This window comes from Pelmatolapia mariae, linkage group LG17 (assembly GCF_036321145.2).
Source record: "Pelmatolapia mariae isolate MD_Pm_ZW linkage group LG17, Pm_UMD_F_2, whole genome shotgun sequence".
Lineage (NCBI taxonomy): Eukaryota > Metazoa > Chordata > Actinopteri > Cichliformes > Cichlidae > Pelmatolapia > Pelmatolapia mariae.
The window spans coordinates 37,167,574-37,188,548 of NC_086242.1; the positions used below are offsets into that span (position 1 = coordinate 37,167,574).

Here is a 20,975-nt window from a genome sequence, read left to right on the forward strand (position 1 = left end):
AGTGGTAATAACAAACCCAGCGGTGTATAAGGTAGAAATAAAACAAACAAAAAATGGAACATTCAAATATATTACACGCTTGCACAGGGAGGGTCCCACTGGAAAGCTGGCGACCTGAAGGACAACTTTCACTAAATACACTGGTTTGAGAGAAAGAAACCTAAAAAAGGACAAATGAACAAAATGCAGAAAAGTACTTGCAAATACTTAACATTCACTATATACAGATACAGGGCTCGCTTGGCTGTCACCATGAAGAAGACGACGACAACAGGGGCGGTGACAGCCCGGCTGTCCCAAGCATCATACATGCAGTGGAGCTTCTTAAGAGTTAAAACGCCTATAGACAGCAGTGACGGACATCACTAAAAGCTACAGTCATACACTTGGAGTATAGTCACTCGAGTTTCTCCTTTCGGCTTGTTTGGAAGAAATCCCCCAAACGCGAGAAAAGAAAAAAAAGGTCCAGGAGCACTCTTGGGCTAACACTGATGAAAAGAAAAAGCAGAGGGAGATGATGTTTATGTACAGATGCACATTCTTGACATTTCAGGTCATCCTCCTGCTGCTGTGGAGCAGGCTGCGTGTGCGGGGGTCCGAACAGAAAGCGATGTGAGGCGGCCCGTCCTTTTCCTTCTGTGTAAACAATGGAAGCGTCGGCGTGAAGCTCTGCTTCTGTTCAGTAATGGCCAAAATTTAAAAAAAGAAAAAAGAAAAATTCAAACTTGAAAAAAAAATATCAGTGCAATAATGTAGGCAGACAAATGACACGACAAACAAATAAGACTGTACAGCTTCTGCAGAAAAACACACAGAATGAAACCCTTGTAAACTCATCTGTCCTCCCGCTGCCTTCTCTTAAACTCTGCAGGTAATAAATACACTTGCTGTAGCCGCCTACAGGGGTTTGCAGGCAAACTTCTCTGCCCTCCATCTTCTACAGCTACACGTACGCACGCCTTTTAACATTTTTAACTCATAAAACCTACTCAGCTAAGTTGATCTGAAATGTAAAGATGATGGTGCTAGAACATAGTTACTTTCTCTATAAATAGTTTGAAAATAAATATACCTCACATAGTATCACATTGTCTGTAGGATCGTTTCTGTCACGTTTCTAGAGCGGTCGCCGCTGAAGGAGTCGTTCTCCGTGCGCTCCCAATCCTGCGTTCTTACTGCACAGCGACTACTCTGGGGTTAAACCCCTCCTATTTGCACTAAGCCTGTGTCTCGAGAGGAAAGCAGCTTTAACTCGAGCAGGTGAGAAGTGGGACTTCTGCAGCGGCTCCCTTTAACCAAACTCTCTCCTATGACAAGTTCAGCACTGGTTGGCAAATCATCAGCTCCGCTGGAAACTCATCACGGTGCAGAATAAAAACAAAAAAACAAAAAACAAGACCTTAAAAGACATTCCCTTATTTCTATCATACTTTAAAACGATTTCTTGCTTTTTTTTCCATATACACGTATATATTTAAAAAAACAACTTTCTTTTATCTTTCACCACAGTTAGTTGTGACAGGAACAGCAGAGCGCCTGAACCAATCAGAAACAGACATGTACGGGGCACACGGACAGGGACACCATAAATAAGATATCGAGTGGGGGACGGGGAAAGAACAGCGTTGCCTCTTCGTGGCTCTACTTTTTCTGCAGTGTCGAGTCTCCGGATAGAAGAGCTTTTAAGTTTTTGTAATTCCTCTCTCCTCGTCATTTGTGCCTGGCAGCAACGCACCGTCCAAAGAGCTCGGGAGAAGAGAGGAAGAGAGTTGGTCAGCGAGAAAGGTAGAGTAATAGTAGTAGTAGTAATAGTAGTAAAGGTGGTGGTGGTGAAGGCCAGGGGGAGGGGGTGGGTGTGGTGTTGCCCCGTAACAGCATGCTAGTCCTGGCTGATTCTTTTTTTGTTGTTGTTGTTGTTTGATCGGTGAGGGAGAGATGGTCCAAAAAGCAGGTGCTCACGAGAACGCCATCACTCAGATATGCTCGCCAGAGGAGGGGTGGAGAGGGAGAGTGAGGGTCGTCCTTCCATTTATCCATCCACGCTCTGCCTACACTCCCCTTCCCTCTTCATCCTCTTACTCCTCCTCCTCTACACCAGCTGGTAGCCCGAGCCAGACGTCTGGTCGTATTCTATTGTGTACTGTGTGGTCCAGTCCACCGTGATGGGCCGGATCAGGCCGCAGCAGCGGATTTCAAAGAAATCTATGAGGTTTCTGATGCAGCCGTGACTACAGAGAGACATGAGAGGGGAATTAATGCTGCAAACTTAAGCATTCTATACATACACATATAGCAGCCCGTTATCTGCCCCCTATTTATTCATTAATTTATTCAAACGTCTTTGCACTCTGCACCATTGCACGTATAAAAATGCTATACTGCTGTGTTAAGTACATTGAGATCAAAGACAAAAACAGAGCCTAATTCTTTCTCTGTGTACAAATAGGCCAATTAAGCTGATCCTGACCAATGAAATCTATACATCAGAAATTCAACCCTCCGAAATTAATACAATGATACATCTGAGTGAAATTACCCGCACTATCTAGTACTGATATCTAGTGTTCGACTATATGCCAGAACTATTTAGAAATGTATATGTTTTTTCCCCCTAAACTTAATCAGTTCAGTAAAGGTCCTGAATCTATTTTGCCTTATTTCAAACTGATGCATTTTCCTGTTAGGTACCAACTAACAACCAAAAATCTTCCACTTTTTTGAGGAAATTCAATGCAGAGAAACTGACCTGAACAGCTGCTGATTGTCCATTTTAGAAAGAAATCACTAAATAGAAAAAAACCCTGCTTCTGTTTTCTTGTTTTTCACTATTTGACATAAAAAAAAATCTCTGTTTCTCACCCTCAATAGTTTCTTTGGAAATAATATTTAAAATGATGCTTACACTGAAGTGAGTTTAAAAAAGACAACACTGCTGGGAGAAGTTGGTGTCGTTAAACTTTTAAGAATGTAAGAAAATCACAAACTCCTTTTTCCCCTCACTGTGCAGAAGCATCCTTTGCTCAAAGCTGGATGAGACAATGGTTTAACCTCAGCTGCAGCTTCAGTGAGCTGGTGAGGATGAAGGTCGCTTACTTAAAGGGGCTCTCGATGGAGGTGGCTGTAACTTTAAAGTGCTTGTATCTCCGAGCGTTCATCCTCTCGTTGGTGGTGATTCCGAGAGCGGCGATCTACAAGATGTCAGAGCAAAGAGGTGAGCCGCAATGTAGCACGTAACTCGCTACTGTGAGTCAAAGCAATTACAGCTGTTCTCACTTATATCACAACACCACCTCTCTGCTTTTTACGATGTAAACATAACATAAACTCGTACCTGATAGAGCTGACACATGATGAGCACGGCCACCCACATGAAGTGGAAGACACTGTTGAGGAACATCCAGAACATCCAAGGGGAGCAGGAGGCGATCTGTGTCAGATAGAGCCAGAAACCATCCTTGGCGTAACTGGTGGCGCAGTGGATCCTCCAGTCTGATTGGGGGAGGAGCGAGGGAGAATCAAAGGCGTTAGCAGAGAAACAGGAGCGACGTGAGAAATGAGCAACATTTTTAAAAGTGGTATGTTCTGCTTACAGGAGATACAGCCGTACATCATCCAGCAGATCATGCAGAGCAGGAAGAAGAGGTAACCCATGAAGTAGCGGTGATTCCCACTTCCTGTACACAAGAAACAAGCGTCCTAATGTCACAGCGATACACGTCCAGTTCTCAGTTTAATTGTTTGAACAGAACTGAAGGTTAGATAACAGAGAAATGCAGAAGTAATTCCCATCATTCATCAATGCAGTGCTTCAAGTTAAGAACATGATTACTTGATTTGAGCTTCTCCCTTAAAACTCTGCCCTGTCACTCGAATAATCGCTGCTCATGCACACGTGGCTCTGTTCTTCCCCAAAACTGCACCTTTACTTTCACCCACACTTCCTGTGCTCCAGGTTAAGCTCTCTTTCTTCTCTGAGCACCAAGTTCCTGGTTGGACTCGTGCTGTGCTGGACAATAAAGAGCAGTCTGATCCACTTGACTCTCTGAAATGAAGATGGACTGTATCTCTGTAGATAACAGTCTGACATCGACTCTAACCCAGACTTTTGCCAAATACTGGACTCTGACTCTCTACAGAGATCAAGGAAACTTTGGCATGTGCTAAACAAAACAATATCAATGCTGTTCATCCTTTTCTCTTGAAGTTCAGCTACATTTTTACTGAAGGTTTTGCACACATATCTGCAGGTTTTGACTAGTTAAATGTTGTTAAAAGACTTCTTAACAACTTTAAAATGTGGAGGGATGGACCAGCAGAGACACGGTGCATCATCTGATTGCTTTTATACATTTTCAACCTACATGTATACCATCCTGAGTGCCTGTGCATGAAATGTCGATGAGAATCACATATTTGAGTAGGACAGGCTTTAAAATAACCTTAAATAACATATTCCAGTGTTCAGAGAGAGACTTCACAATGGGCCAAAAGTGGAGCTTACACACGATATGACACATTAGCTTGGCACAGCTAACATTACTGGTTACATTTGTTTGATCAAAAAATCGAATTCTTACTTCAGGATTTAAGGACCCAGTTTTATTGTGCAGGAAAACATTCATTAACTTGGGGGTGTGCAGACGTGTTGTAAGATTTGTTACGCTACAGTTGCGCAGCAGTTTTTGGGTAAAAATACAATATTTTAATATTAGTAATATTCAATTCAGTGTATATAATTGTATTGACTGGGTTTATGAGCTCTGTGGTGCCAGCAGGCTGAGAGGACTGTCAGGAGGAGGGACCTGCTGTTTGTTCAGACTGTTTCTTCACTTTCAAAGCTTCATTCTGACCGCATGCTTTCAAAGTGTTACAAGCCCTCTGCCACGCCTTCCTTCCCCTATTGCCTACACACTGCTTTTCACACCACAATCCTCAGCACACATACTTTCCATTAGCACTTCATTTTAAGGCTGGTTTGCTTTGTGCTCCTCTTCATTTCCTGGAGCCTGTCATTAAACCATTTGTCATTGTTGCCTCGACTCTTGTTTATACAGGTTGCTTGTTTATCTGTCTTAGTGGCTGTGCATTAACTCTAACCTTAAAGCGATCTACACTACGGCCCTGCTAGTGTTCCACGACGTGGCAGTAAAAACCTATATACATTTATTTGGCTCTCTGTTGTGCGGCAGCAGAGTAAATTGAAAGCAGAGCCTTCAGTCAGAACAGCTTAGCTGTAGCTTTTATAAAACACAATGAAAAAAGACAGCTGTGAATGTGGGGAGGAAAAACATCAGCTCTTTGGAAGTGCATGTGCTGTTGTGATCCTCGTAAATCTGCAGTGCTGTTTCTTAACGTACCCACACAGTTCCCCACCCAGGGACAGTGGTGGTCAAACTTGGCAATGCAGCGGTTGCACACGGCGCAGTGTTTGGACCGAATGGGCTTCCGTATCTGCGGGGAAAAACAAATGATACGTCTTTAGCATTATCTGTTTTGCTGGAAGTTACAGTTTGCTTGGGGGCAAAAAGAAACAAACAAAAGAGTTTTACCAAACAGGTGCTGCAGAATATGCTCAGATCCAGGCTGCCTGTCTCTGCAAGCTCCACAATTGTCTGAGGAGGGTAAAAAAAAAAAAAAAAGAGAGAGAGAGAGAATGAAAACCCTAGAAATTCATCTTTGGCATTGCAACACAAGACCAAGCTGAGGCTGAATGCTCACACTGGAAGCTTGGCTGACTCTCAGTGAATTGGGACAAAGGCTTATATGAATTTAAGATCTCAATTCAATTTCAATGCCTTTCTTTTCACGGCCCAGTTCCTGCGTTAGCTAATGTTGTTCCTCTTGTGTTTTACCAGCTTGCTTTAACAACAAATCTCAAAGTAAATAAATCCAAAATTCGACATCAAAGGACAGCAAGAGTTGGACGGGGATTCTCCACAGGGAACAGAGGGCTCTGTAGCCTTTGTTCTGAGGTGACTGCCCAGCCGCTGCACTGTGCTAACAATGCAGGGTAAATTTAGCTCTCATCAATCACAGGATGGGGATGTGGGGCCCGATAAGAAGAAAAGCCTCTGTTGTCTCCTATTAGTGTGTGATAATGAGAGGAAGAGAGAGACATTAGCCCTCATGCCAGCATACACCAACACGTCAAAACAAACACTAAGCTCTGTCCACAAGAACAGCCTCTCTGTGAAATACACCCCCAAAAAATTAACAGGTTTTACCTTTTTCTTCTGCTCTTCGGATGCTTTGATGATTCCTGGATCAGACTTCCAGGATTTACCAAAGTTGTAGAACAGAGCCAGGGTGTTAATGAGGAAGGGTACGTGGACGGTGGCAAAGGGGAGATGTGCATGAGGTCAAGGAAGAAGACAGGATTCCATTTGTTACTTTAACGGTGAGCTCCTCGGTTTAAACCAGTGTAACAGCCCCGGTGGCCGATGTAAGGCGATAAGAAGCAGTATCGCGCTTCAGCCGCGTCTAGACACATTTATCTTGTTGGAGATGTAACACTTTATCAGCAAACCGTTTGAAACCCATTCTAAGCTGGAAATGATTCACATTCCTGAGTTATAAGAGAAGCAGCGTGGAATTTACTTTCCCTGGAAACTACTGCATTATTGTGCAAGAGAATAGAAACACCCGGCCCGATCTGTTGCTTCAGGAAGTGTTACTACACTGACGGCAGCCTGAGTTAGACTTTCTCTCGTCATAGCAGCTTGACTACGAGGTGAACTGTGACGCAGGGAGCAGCTCTGTCTCATCTCCACCCGCCCAAGCTAAAGAGGGACCGTTAGCCTGTCAAAGCAGCTCATAGCAGCTTCCTTTCCCGCTCTCAACTGATTTAAACAGTTAATGTATTTCACAGAGAATCAGAGTTATTACATAACTGGGTTACCACATCGATCTAAGAGTATGTAAGGCCAGTTCATCATAACAGAGATGCTCTATTCCTCGGCAAATACACAAATCAGCAGCCTGTTTCACGGTCCTGTGTTTACCCGTAGACAGTGTGCGCTGTGCCAACTTTTGGCTGCAGTCTAAGTCAGCTTTGCAGGTGTGCATGACTCAGCTGAATCCCAGAGAAAACAGCAGAGTCACACTGTGAAGTCCAAACTGCCAAATACTCACCTCTGTGTCTGAGAAACACCTGGAGTGACATGCAGATGTGAAAAAGTACCAGAAAATTCAGACCAACACTAAAGCATGAAGCAGAAAATGATTCAACAAACTACAGCCACATGATTTTCAGTCTATAGATATAAACACTCTTTCATAGCAGCTGGTTTAATTGGTGTAACTGGCCTCACACTAGTGACTGTGATGCCCATTAACAGCACATTAACTGTGCTCAACATCACGGTGATCCTTCTAAAAGGTGGCAAATGTGTTGCATTTATGTGCTGAGATCATATTCGGGAAATTGAAATATCTGAACTGATTCTAACTCAAGTGTACTATAAGCCAAACGTACAGAGATCCTAGATTTGGTAGCTAGCTGATTTCCACAATAAAGTATCAGTCTGTTAAGGCATTCAGAAAGAAGAGATTCTATAACCAATAACATAGTTTTGCTAACTATTTGTAACTGCTGACTAGAAAGAAAGCTTCTTTTGGCTGTTCCTTTATTCACAGGGGGTCACCACAGAGGGTGGACCACCATGTTTGATTTGGCAGATGCCCTTCCTGCCATAACCTCCAAGAAATCTGTCACCACCCGGGACCAAACACAGGTTGTTAGGTTAAGGTGTATACTACTACATGATGGCGCCACTAATATCTGGTAAAATTAGTTAACTTCATGACCACAGCTGCACTGAGGCTGATGGGAATACTTTGAGTTGTGCAGGTATGTAGCCATCTACCAAGATCTAAACCTGAAAATGAGCAGAGAGGAGCCTGAACGCCTGAAGCAAATTTAATATGTATCAAGGATTTCATGTGAGCCTCACACTGATGCCAGGAAAAGTCAAAGGATCAGCAAAATCGCCAGGATACATCACAGAACTGTTGCACTTTGAAAAGTGCCTACATTCTTTCTAGAGGCCTGCAGGGGGCGACTCTTCTGGCTGTAAAAAGACGCCTAAGTGCAGAGAAGCCTATGAAAAAATTACTCTCTTATTTCCTTTATGACCTTAATAAACATTTTCCTAAATAGTTTATGGTCCAAATCATTTTCTCTTTACACTAAAACAAGCAATAAAGTAGTGGTGAATTTTTAGCTGACATGCTGTGGCTGAAAATTCATCGCTGTGCGAGCATTGCTCAGTTTCTCAGTCAGAACTACCCCTGGCTTGGTCAGAATTTGGTTAGAATCCCCTATATCAAAATCCCAAACTTGACTGAAAAACAATAATTTAATTTGCAATTGATCCAAAAGTTGGTACATGAAATATGGACCGAACAGAGAACAGGCAGTTCTAGCCACAAGCTAGGCCCATTAACCAGAAGAGAGAGCTTGGCCTTTTTACTGGCCTTCAAAAAATGCACATGTTTATTGTAACCATCTAAGCTGTATCATCTTCTGACTCAAATATTGGCTACAGTTGCACAACCTGATCCTTTTTTTTTTTTTTTTAGTTAAGTGTTGGACACAGAGGATGCACACCAAACATTTCATGCTGAACTCTGGAATCTTCTGTCAAAAAACGCTGCATGTGAATAAGAGACGTGACAGGTTACACCAAACCTCCTAACTGACAACACTGAAGCGGCAATAAGGGTTCAGGATAACAGAGATCAGCAGGAAATCAGTACTGTAAGCAGCTATGAAGAAACACTATGACCACTGTGGTTTTTGTTGGTGAGAAAAACCCTCCAGCACCTTCATGACTGCACTGACTAAGTGATAGAGGCCTACCTATACATCCCTTAGAGCGCATTGATCTTCATAAGTGTCTCTGTAAAGACCTGGGTGCTGATACTGCGCTCTCTGAGATGACCCGCTAAGTTAAACACTCTCTGAACCACATAATTGGTCTACTAACTCAATGACTAGTGGAGATGCTGAAAAGGGGCCGGTGATCAATGCCAATCCTCAGACAAATGGGGAGTGATGGTCAGCATGTCCCCACAGGAGTCATTTTTCTTTAGAAGGCCTCGGCGGTGGAAAGGCAGCTGACACAGAGGCTGAGAAAGAGGTTTCCCAGAGTCATACATGTCACTAATGACAGCATGCAGAGGATGTATAATTAAGCAAGTGCAGGATAAATGGTGCATAGTCATACTGATTAAACAAAAATCTGCATGATTGCCACAAGTCTCTATACTCTCCTTCCATTTCAATGCCATACTTGAACCGTTTGACAAACGCCTTCCCTTCTTTTCCTTCTTAGTACTGAGGAAAATATGATCCAAGTCTGGAAAAGACTTAAACGTGCTCTTACAGAGCTCCACCCACGTCACTTGATCCCATTTCAACAGCAGGCCTGAGAACAATAATGGACTCACAATGGCAGAAAGTGGGTCAGAACTCTTAGTTTAAACCTGGGAGGAAGAAGAAAGGTGTGCAACGTGTCTGTCAAACTGTTTCTGTCAAATTCTGTGCATTAATATTTTTACTGCCCGCTTATTACAAGTCTCTGTGTGAATCTGTGCATTTCCCCACAGCATCAGGTGGGTGGGGGTGGGGGGACGTCAAAGTTCAAAACAAGTTCATCTGAGCTGCAGGCATGCATGAAGCTGGGGAGTCGTCCAACCTCCAGTGCAGGGCCTCAGTGCGCAGTTTGTTTAACCGGGCCCTGCAGGGTCAGAGAGGGTAAGCCAATGCCTCCCCTGACAGCACAGTCTGAAGAATACAAAGAGGACTTTCGAGTACGCCTTAAACAAAGTGCTAGATAGAGCTGGAATAACTTTCTGACAAGCATATGGGCGAGGGATTTGATACGAGATGAGTTACCCATCGATGTTAAACTCATTTTTTGGAAAATCTGAATTGATCTCCGTCCACCACAGTTGCATAAATAACAGGAATAAGAGCAGGGTGAAGCAAGACATGCAGTCAGTGGAGTGAAGACATGATGGAAATATGACATGTTGGTTTCACATTGACATACTGTATATCACCTGCTATTTTCTGCCTCTAGTAATGCAAAAATGTCCAACTAAATGGACTTTATGGTTGATCTGGTTTATTTTGAAGCCTGCTTTCATTAAACTTTCTTCCTCAAATATGGAGATGAATGTCTACTTGTACCCCTTTTTGTGCATTAAAAAGACTGAAAACAATGAAATTGTTAGAAGGTCCAGGAAAGAGTGGCTAAAACTGTGGCTGTTAGTCTCTTATAGCAGCAAGCGCTTATGGCAAGCTTTAGAGAAAACATTCGAGAGATGCTTTGAGTAGCTTTAAACACTTTTACACATGTGGGCAAACAATACATCCAGCTCATCTTTAATCTTAATTTTCTTTTAGTTAACAGCATCAGAGAAATGCTTACTTAAAACCTTTCTGTGTCTCCTGCTGTTGCTATGCAGGAGTGTAAACAGTGACATTAAATTTATCATTAAGTTCTAGTTATAAATGATGGTAAATGGACTTGTTCTTATATAGCGCTTTTCTACTCTGAGCACTCAAAGCACTTTATACAACTTTATACAATTCATTCACCCAATCACACCCATTCACACAAGCACTTTTTCTAAACTGTTAAGTGCTTACTGTCTAACATTCATACACAGTCACATGGATGCATCGGAGAGCAACATGGGGTTAGTATCTTGCCCAAGGATATTTGGGATCGAACCACCAACCTTCCAGTTAGTAGCTGACCTGCTCTACCACCTGAGCTACAGCCACCCCATGATCCAGTGTTCTCGAGAGCACACCACTTCATTTCCATAAATGAGATTAGAAACATTCTGAGTACTAATGTATAAAACAAGCAGTCGACTTGACAACCGGGTGACAGGCTGACCAGTTTCCAGCAGACATGCCACACTCTGCAGCGCTGCACAAGAAAAGCTGACCTGCCTACACACTCTGGGACATGAATCAGCATGCCCTTCAACTGAATAAGCAGAAGAGACATCTCACTGCATACAGATTTATGGTTAAATCTGAAATCTTTCAAAGGGCTTATTTTGGTAAATGATTCATGTGCAAACACAATGTATCACCAGCAAACCTTTGCTCTCTTTCAAGATGAATGCACACATGCTAAGCTGGCAGCTCAAGAGCTTGTCTGCTGCTGTAATAGAGCTGTGTCAGCAATATATGGTTAATGTAATCGACGTGCACCAAACATGCATGAGAAATCTGCTGAGGACACCAGCAGCATTTTAAAAAAATAACCAAAACGATCTTCAGAGCAGCGTTATCTTTTTCAACAAACTCAGGCCAAAGGTATCCTGCTCTCCCTTCCCATTAGGGGCGCAACGAGGCAGAAAATTAAATGCCGTCCACAAACGAGACCTCTGCTTTCATTTCCTGTAATTAGCAGCTTCGGAACAGAAAGCCAATTCTTTCACTGATTAAAAAAAAGAAAACGTGAAAGCAGCCGTGCTGGGAGCAACAGGCACTCTCTCTGTTAGCCTTCACCTACCAGCTGCTACCCTACATGCTCTCACAAATATTAACACAGAGCTGCAGAAAACTAAGGAGCTCCTTCATTTAGACACGCTCGAGTTTTATGATTCCACTTGTTTCATGTATTTTCAATCAGCTCCTTCTGCTCTTTGCATAAACATCTCTCTCCTCTGACCGCACCTTTATTCCAACTTACTGCTCTGTAACCTGCTCACACAAGCAATTTTCCTGCTAATCTTTAGTTAGCTTCTGCCAAAAGTATAAGCTTTATTCTACAAGATCCTCCACACCCAGCAATATCATATTTACAAAACATGTACTCGTATGTATGACTGATTCATGAAAGGGTCTTTGTAGCATGACTTATCCACAAATCAAGATTAAAGATACTGCTTTAACATATAAGTGAACAAACCCCAAAAATGTGGGCAATAACTTTTACAGTTAAATGACGTGTCACACACACAAGTCCAAGAAAAATATGACAGCAGTGGGCTGAAAAGAGCTTCACAAGAAGCTAACTGATCGCCTTATTTGACAAATAGATCAGCAGTGGATGCTGAGGAATTCGTCAAGCTGAATCGTCAGAGACACTTTTTTAAATCTTTTAGTGCTTGTTCAAAGCAGCAGCCACAGTGCTGATAATAAAGCAGTGTCAAACACTGAATCCCCACATTGTAAGTCTCTCTCTCTGCAAAAGACTCTTAAATCAGCTAAAGTCCAAAACTACACACGAGTTAATTCAACATAACCGTTCATGGAAAGTTTTCTGTTTGAGACCAAATAATATCACTGCTTTCTGCTCCGAAAACAGTTTTTACACTTTTTTTGCATGGATATTGCGAGTGATACTAAATTTTCCTCAGAGAGAGCAAAGACTGATGTCCTCGCAAAGCGGCTCATCACAGAAAGTGTTTCTAGAAGTGTTTTTAACTCCAGAACATGAAATCATCTACATTATTTTATTACATTTCTATTTTTTTTGGCTTTAGACAGCTGTTTGAATCACTCCCATTTACTCCTCTTTTGTCACTGTCACAATGTCACAGTGATGACCTATCAGGTTTCCAGTTTTACTGAGCTTTGTTTTTACCCTTCTTACAAAAATTGCTGATTTCATCCTCCTGAATATGTTCTCAGTGAGCATGACCCTGTAAAGGCAGGCTGTCTTGGTGCTCTAATTTCAGTTCCTTTGATATTTTGTGCATTGGGTGGTGTGGAGTCCACAAAAAAAACAAAAGGATATCATTCCAGAACCAATAAAACCAGGTGGTGTACATCCAAAACTTGGTCGCCAGGTAGATTCCCAGAGGGAGAGCGCTGTGCATGGAGTGGTCAAAAAAAGCCCTACAGAGAGAGAGAAGAGAAGCTGTTTAGCAGTAGGCGGCACTACCTCACTACACTTTCCATGAATGCTATTTGTGCAAACTTTTAACACATCAGCGTGATGCATTCACTGTTGCTAGATTGGATTGTCCCACTTAGTCACAACTTTGGCCCTGAATGACACATTTAACCCTGCTCTTTTGACCACATATGGACTCAAGGAAGTATGACGCTTCATCTCTCTCTATGCTGCAGTCAGACAGCTGCAAAAATAAACGAAGCCATTAGCTGATGACAAACTGCAGCTTGACTCAACAGCATTTACCCACACGACTATTTGTTAAACCAAGTAAGAATTCCAAGATTGTCAGTAAATATGAAGCTGACACCATGGATGATGAATGTTATTGTAGCCAGAGAGCAGAGAGAGAAAGTGCAAGGCACAGTGAACCCTACCAACAGGCCCAGATGGTGGTGGTAATGGGGATTAAACAATGAGTAACATAGTGTCTGTGTGTATGTGTGCATGGGAAGGGGCCGAGCATTTGAAAAAGGATGAGACAGAGATGAATCTGTGTCAAGTTGTGATACTGTTCTGTTCATGTGCAGTGTGAGGACACTTAGGTGTGCGCGATGGTCGCACTAAACTCTACAGACAGATTTTTCCTCATCCTAGTGCAACACACATTTCTATTTGATTATTAAAAATGACACATCCTTGTCAGGTGCTTGACTGAGTGTGAATCTTTTGGCAGCTGACGATGTTTCCTGTGGTGTGAAAAACTAAAAGCAGAACAGAAACAGTTATGAGCAAAAAAAAATCCAGTTAAACTTTTTCTCTTAAATCCACCTCATGTGAACTCCAGTTCAACTGCCACAGTTGAGGCCACTTCAGATCTAATCAACCAACATTTAAATGCACAAAATTATAACAATTTTGTGCATTGATAACAAATGATAACAAATGTGCTAAATATGATGTAATAATCTCTTTAGTAATCTCTGTACAGCTGTAATTGAGACATACTTGGAGAGGAACTGCACTGCAACCCAGACACCGGCGTACATGACGCCCTTTATCAGCCAGGAGTCGATGTCCAGGTCAGCGATGAAACCAACTAACCAGATGACCACGAAGGGCGTTCCCAGCATCACCTTCTGCCTGAACTCCTGGAGGAGCAGAAGACACGTGGACAGGACAATGAGGGGGAGGGAGAAATGGTGAGTTTGACTTTTCTGACAGATGACATGATTTCAAAGTGTATTTTTCATTTAACTGTCTGTTTATACCACTCAAAGCTGTAAGTCCTTTGACCCTCTCCTTGACAGGTGATGTTGACAAAAATGCACAAGACCTTTTGATCCTGGGTTGTGTAATGAATCCATATTGATAGCCTGACCAGATTTTTTTAATCTCCATTGATATTTTCCATAATTTTAAAGACCAGAAGGTAAAAAAAAAAATGGTTTCCATGGCAAATATCTCAATTTCAAGCAGCAATTTAATCAAGTTAGCTGCATTCCGCAACTAAACCTACAACTAAAGCTCACTACAGCACACAGCCTGAAACTAAAGGCTGGACTAGTGTGGACACCCCAAAATGGGATGGTGAGTTTATCTTCTACTTTTCAAATCTATAAAGATTTTCACAGTTTGTTTGTGTTCTAGATTTCTGTCTAATTTACCTTAATTAGCTAAGAGTATCCAGGGAGACGGATGGAAAGATGGAAACAGAAAAATTAAAGCAGAGTTCAAACAGAATTTTAAGCACTGTTAATAATAACTACTGTTCTAAAAAATCTCTTGCGAGAAAGGGGGGAAAAAAGTCTGTATGTTCTATGAGAGTGGGAATTATTAACCACAAACATAGGTTACTCTGGCTTTAACGCCCACTTAACACATCCCACATTCAAGCATTCAGGCTCAGTCAAGCTCAGACTTTGATCAGAAAAAGGTTCTTTATCACGATGGAAGTGAATGACCATGATGACGCATCATAACAGATCTGACTCTCTGGCAACTGCAGACATGCTGTGGCAGTGCAGAAAGAGGCTAAGCCTGAGCAGGCTGGTCTGAGCATGTCTGTTGGAAATGAAAAGATGAAAGAGCTTTAATGGCAAAGTTTAGACAGCTGGACCTGATTTTATTCTTCAAATCCGACTTGGACTGCTACATAATGATAATCGTTTTTTCTGTGTCATTGATGCTGTGCCTTTCACTTATTCACAAAGCCTCTGCGTTTGGTTTCTGGCTAGTGTAACCATGTCTGTGTTTCTACCTTGTCCATCTTCAGTCTCTTCAGGTAGGACGGGCTGTCGTAGCCTTTGGCCTGCCGTGCTTCCTGTAAGTGATTGATCATCCAAACGTTCTTCCTTTGCTTGGCAAGATCCAGTGGTGTTTCGCCCTGAAAAATAATAAAAAGAACAGCTGCTGCATACATTTAAAAGACATATTTTAGCTGTGTGCGCACTGAAAGAAGATCCAGAAGAGGCTGCCATCCTGGCTAACAGCCTGGCATGGTTACAGGGAGACGCTGATTCACAGAGAACCGTGGTTTACCTTGATGTTCTGTGCATCGACGTTAGCGTTGGCGTCCAGCAGCAGGCTGATGACGGTGGTGTTGCCAGCCAGCACGGCCCAGTGCAGCGCCGTGTTCTTGTGATATTTGTCACCCAGGTTGACAGACACATTGAAGGTGAGTAGCAGCCGGGTGGGATCCACACTGTCACACAGAGGAGATCCAGGCAAGATGAGTCAAACTAAAGTAAACAGGCATCTTACAAACAGGCTCTTCATAAAAAATGGTTTTATTTACACACTTCCTAATCGTGAAACCTTCACGCTGCTACATTGCGACCATTTCCTTCTATATGAACCACAAAGTTAAATTGCAAAATCCCAGAAAAACAGCTGATTAGGGAATATTCATATGAAGCTGAGTAGCAACATGAAAAATCTGCCTTTGTGTGACCAGTGTGTATATATTTATTGAATACTATAACTAACTCTAAGTTCTACTATAGAATTAACATATCTTGTCAGTGGTAAATTACAGCGGTATGGGAAAGTATGCAATCCCAATGGAATTTCCTGTTTTTTTCCCTCAATTGATTGGTTGTAAAACGGGACCTGATCTTAATATAAGCCACAAGTACACAAGAAAACACAGAAACAATTAGAATCTTCTGTGGTTTTACTGAACTTTATTGCACTGCTGGTGGAAATTCTTGGATTTAATAACTGTGCAGACCTCCTTCAGCAGCAATAACAGCACACTAGCATCTCTGTGAGCGAATTCTAAGGACGTCTGATGTCAACAGCTCTCCGAGATGACTCTCTTCCTAATGGGGCCCTCTCCAAAAGACACATTTTCTCAGTCTGGATTCATTCTGTGGTGGATTTAGTTTGATGTTTAGGGCCACTGTCCTGCCTCAGAGCTTCCCTGACATCATCTTGTAAAAGACCTCAATAAATTTGGGAATACAAACCAGTGAAGTGTTGCCAGTTAAAATAAACTGTTTGGACATAATTGTGGATTACATAAAGATGGGACAAATTTAAAGATGCAAAGTAAAAACAGACATTTAAAACAAACACACCTGTGTGTCCTGTAAGCCGCCCACATTAGAGGAGTCATGCCGTTCTGATCCATCATGTCCACATCCTGTTACAAGGGAAAGACAAATTACCACATCTGAAGAAGCTGAAGAAGCCACGGAGAGGCAAAAGAGAGGCAATAAGGCTCCCCCTGATGGAGAGAACTGCCATTATTAAAATACAGACTACTCTCAGAGTGGCTTTAAAAAAACAAACAAACAAAACCACACATGTCACAGACCGGAAAGCAAACCAGCGGAGGGATATATGTTACTGTGTATCTCACACTGGCAGCAACAAGACTTTTAAAAATATGCCAGAAAAATCCACAAAAGCACATTCACTCTTGTGAAAATACTGAGCTGCAGCGTTTGTGTTCTCTACCTGTCCTTTGGCAATGAGGTAGGCCACGATGGAAGTGTGGCCGAACTGGGCGGCCAAATGGACGCAGCTGCAGCCCTCGCCATCAATCAAAGACGGGTCAGCACCATATTTCATGAGCTGCACCACCATAGATAGATGGCCTTGTCTAGAAAAGATAAACACACAATAAAGGGATCATTTACAAAAGACGCACAAACTGATCTTGAAGTTTTATTCCACAGCTAGAGAAACTAACAAATAAAAACAGCTGTTAGCATGCACAAGATAAAACGATGTGTCTTTTAGAGGCCCAGGCTTCCTTACTTGCTTTAAGTTGGTGACCAAGGTAAAAATCTACAGTCTCAAATGGCCCTCACATGATTGATGAAGCCTTGAGGCTGACTGCCTGTCTGTTCTTATCATTTTATTTCTATGGTGGCTGCATGCTTTTACTGCATACAGTATATTGGATTTTAAAACGGGCTTTTTATGACCAACACTGTCTACGATGTAAACGTCCCAGAAAGGGCAATAAAGATTTGAGAAACTACAGGTGAAAATGACAGAAATTCACAGCTTCAGTTTAACTTTATTGCCTGAGAGAGTTAAAGTGTGTATCGGTTTCCCTGCACAAAAGCTTGACTGTTATTTGCTTATTATGGTGAGGTCATCCAGACTGAGGGGGCTGAGGGCCTTTTTAAGGTTACTGGGCGCTGGAGAGGAGGCTATGGAGGTGGTTTGGGGGTCAAAGCAGAGGGTGACACACGACTCCTTGGTGTCAGTGTAGCAGTGATGGTGCGGATGCCTGTCGTTAAATCTATCAATAATTCATGAGGAGACAGCTTCAGCCCCCCTGTCTACATGCGAAAAGGAGGTGTGGATGTCATGTGAGCTCTTCCTTGTTATTAGTGGTCATTACAAAGAAAATCGATATTTAACTCTGTTGATCGATATTTAACTCTGTTAATCGATATTTAACTTAAATATTAAATATTTAAATATCGATTATCGAACACTAAAGTTTAAAAAGAAAAAAGAATAGATTTGGCTCAAGTTCACAAATGTTTGTTTGAGTGAAGCTCTAGCATTGTTGAACGTAACACGGAGAAGCTAAAATGTGTCTGTCAGATTTAGTCACTTTCTAATTAAAAAACATAATGACGAAACATAAAAACACTGATCTGTGAACGATATAAGGCCACTGAGTAGCATATATCAGTGTGTCACCTGGTAGCCCAGTGCAGAGGTGTGGAGTTGAGGTCTCCTCCCAGTTGGTCAACTATAGCTCCCTTTGATATGTAGTACCTGCACACACAAACACAATCACCAGGTGAAGCATTATACTTTGCATACCTGTGATATGGACCTCCTATAAATAGGTGTGGCTGTATAAGAAATATAAATCCCCTCTTCAGTCTTTTATGGTTGAGAAATAAAAAGGAAATTTGCTCAACACAGTTCTTTCAGTTTTTTACTTACAATAAAAATTGTGTCACTTAAACAAAGAGATTGAAAAAGAAACCAGCTAATTTATTAGGCTGTTCAACCACATTTTACAGCTTTAAAAAAAAATAAAATCAGATTTTAATATCAGATTTATATTCATCCAGAAAAAGGTCATTCTTTAAATATTTAAGTCTATAAGCTACATAGCCAGCTAGATATGTAGGTATTTCACATTGTTGTAAGCAGAAATGCTGCATTTAATCTGATTACACTGTAAGTTTGTCAGTGTAGTATAATCACAAAGATTTTTCTTAATTGAAAGTTTGGTTACTAGTGTAACATGGGTTCTCTGAAAACCAGGTGAGTGAGGTTTGAAAGAGACCTGCTGTTCACAACCACAAACACAGCCACCTAGTCAAGAGCAATTACATCAAACCCAACATCTGTGCCTCATCTGTCAATGGAAGTGCACCAGTACAATTTCCTGTCATTTTAATGCCAAGTTTAGCTAAAGAGGAAGACTGATAAAGCAGCTGACAAATAAGCCTAGAAGTATATTACAGACGTCAATTGCAATGTGATGGGATATAAATTTCACCTTACTGTGAAAGGCTACCTCCATACCTGAAACTAATTATAGTTGTAGCTTATAATACTGTAAATGGCACTGCAGCTAATGAATACCCACATATTTTACTGCATCAACATAAACTATTAAAAAGGAAGTGGAAGTCAATAAAATGAAAAGAAAGATGAAAACGGAAATGAATGAATGGAGATCAACACAAAGAAACAATGCCATTATTTGACTCACTGGGTGGAAAGTATTACAGTTTATCAGGTATATTACAAAAATATTGAAATGTGTAAGACTAACTTGGTTTTGGTTTCTTCAATCAGGTTCTTAATATGAAACCAGAAGATGTATTGCCATTTTGCCGAGTTGACCAAAGAGCTACACTGTAATCTCCAACTACCTGACAACATCAACACATGATCTGAATTAACTCACTTGACCAAGTCTATCCTGTTGTTGATGGCGGCCCAGTGAAGGAGCGTTACGTTTTCTTTGTCTGGCTGCCGAACATCGAAACCTGCCTCCACCAACTCCCTGCAGCGCTCGAAGATGCCGTACCTAAGGCAGAGGGGGAGGATTAAAGTATGTACAAACAAGCAAGTACAAATGCCAGATATACAAATGCACAAACATAAACAAACACAGCGTGAAATACATAAAACTAAGAGATGCTAAGAAAATCTACACACAAAACTGGAAAAAAAAAAAAAAAAAAGCAAACACCCAAACAAGACACCCACACTGTGGCATAAGATGGCAAGTGAATAATCTCAACCTCAAATCAAAATAACATAAATCTAGTATCCAGTGTTACAGCCACTCAGAGCTATATTTTTTTTTTTCATCAGGAACATATTTTCAAGCTTCGTCTCTTCCCAACAATAAGTCATCGCATGTCCTGACCTTGCAAATGACTTTCTTTAGCACACAGTGAATCAGAAAACCACAGATGAAAACATGGTGGGTTTCACATTTAAAACCTGTCGTATGTTGACAACACAAAAACACAGAAATAAACACGCAAAGATGCGGGCTCCCATTAGACCAGCTGGTAACTAGAAAACAATGTCACCTTCATAAGTCACACTGGTGTGATAACAATAACACACACAATCCACTTACTGTGTGGCTTTGACAATGTCCCAGGTGCTGTAGTCGTCCACGTGGTTTTTACGGCTGACATTTTCACTGTAGCCGTGATTGTAATGACTCTGGGGTTTGATTTCCTAAAAGTAAACAGGGAGGACAAAAGACAGTTAAGTTCCTGCCTATTTTTGAGGTGACATCACAGGATTTTTGTACTAAAATTGTAAATTTCCAATTAATACAAAAAAAAAAAAAAAAAACAAGTCCAGTGATCAGAGCTTTTCTCACGTCACAATACTGACATTTTTATAGCAAAAAGCTGAAGAGTTTAGAATCTCTGGGAGTAAAACAATGCTGTTAAGCAAGGGTGCAGAATAACACGTGACTCTTCTTATCATGCTATAAAGGAGTTAAAGACCGTAAGCTCAGTCAATATAGTAGCAATAAAAAACAAATCTGACAATAACCAATGACTACAGACAAATTTCCTTTAACTTGCTTGCTCAAACTGGTAAATGGACTGATTCTTACATAGCGCTTTTCTACTCTCCCGGAGTACTCAAAGCGCTCATACCACCCATCACCCATTCACACAAGCACTGTCTTCTACGCTTTTAAGTGCTTACCAACTACCATTCAGACATATACATACTCCAATAGATGCATTGGAGAGTAACTTGGGGTTAATATCTTGCCCAAGGATATTTGGCATGCAGACTACGGGGAGCCAGGGATCGAACCACCAACCTTCCGATCAGTAGACGACCTGCTCTCCTGAGCTACAGCCACCCCTTGCTCAATCTCGTGGGGCTGAACGCCATTTGTCCCTCTAAGAAGTTGGACTTGGACAGCACGGAGTCGAGTAACTAGGTAGCATCATGGTATTTGTAAAGGCGAAAAAGCATTGTTAATATCAGAAATCAGAGGGCCAGAGCGGGGCAGACTGCTTTGGCAACAGTAACTCAAAAAACCACTTGTTAAATCAGGGAATGGAGAAGTGCATCTCTGAATGAACAACGGGCTCAACCTTGAAGCAGATGAAGACACATCAGGTG

General features: G+C 41.7%; 1 protein-coding gene across 1 annotated transcript in view; it reads right to left on the minus strand.

Moving 5' to 3' along the window:
• Window positions 1-1,274: 1,274 nt before the first annotated feature.
• The window catches only part of zdhhc17 (zinc finger DHHC-type palmitoyltransferase 17), a 39,043-nt gene continuing 19,342 nt past the window's right edge, over window positions 1,275-20,975 (minus strand). The window contains exons 2-17 of the mRNA XM_063460649.1: window positions 19,957-20,060; window positions 19,270-19,392; window positions 18,039-18,116; window positions 16,833-16,977; window positions 16,451-16,515; window positions 15,411-15,573; window positions 15,130-15,255; window positions 13,878-14,020; window positions 12,771-12,871; window positions 6,225-6,349; window positions 5,550-5,612; window positions 5,358-5,451; window positions 3,591-3,674; window positions 3,332-3,489; window positions 3,094-3,188; window positions 1,275-2,228 (exon numbers count right to left, since the gene is read on the minus strand). Of these exons, the coding sequence (XP_063316719.1) occupies window positions 2,090-2,228; window positions 3,094-3,188; window positions 3,332-3,489; window positions 3,591-3,674; window positions 5,358-5,451; window positions 5,550-5,612; window positions 6,225-6,349; window positions 12,771-12,871; window positions 13,878-14,020; window positions 15,130-15,255; window positions 15,411-15,573; window positions 16,451-16,515; window positions 16,833-16,977; window positions 18,039-18,116; window positions 19,270-19,392; window positions 19,957-20,060 (1,806 nt within the window). The 3' untranslated portion in view covers window positions 1,275-2,089. The remainder of the gene's footprint in view (window positions 2,229-3,093; window positions 3,189-3,331; window positions 3,490-3,590; window positions 3,675-5,357; window positions 5,452-5,549; window positions 5,613-6,224; window positions 6,350-12,770; window positions 12,872-13,877; window positions 14,021-15,129; window positions 15,256-15,410; window positions 15,574-16,450; window positions 16,516-16,832; window positions 16,978-18,038; window positions 18,117-19,269; window positions 19,393-19,956; window positions 20,061-20,975) is intronic.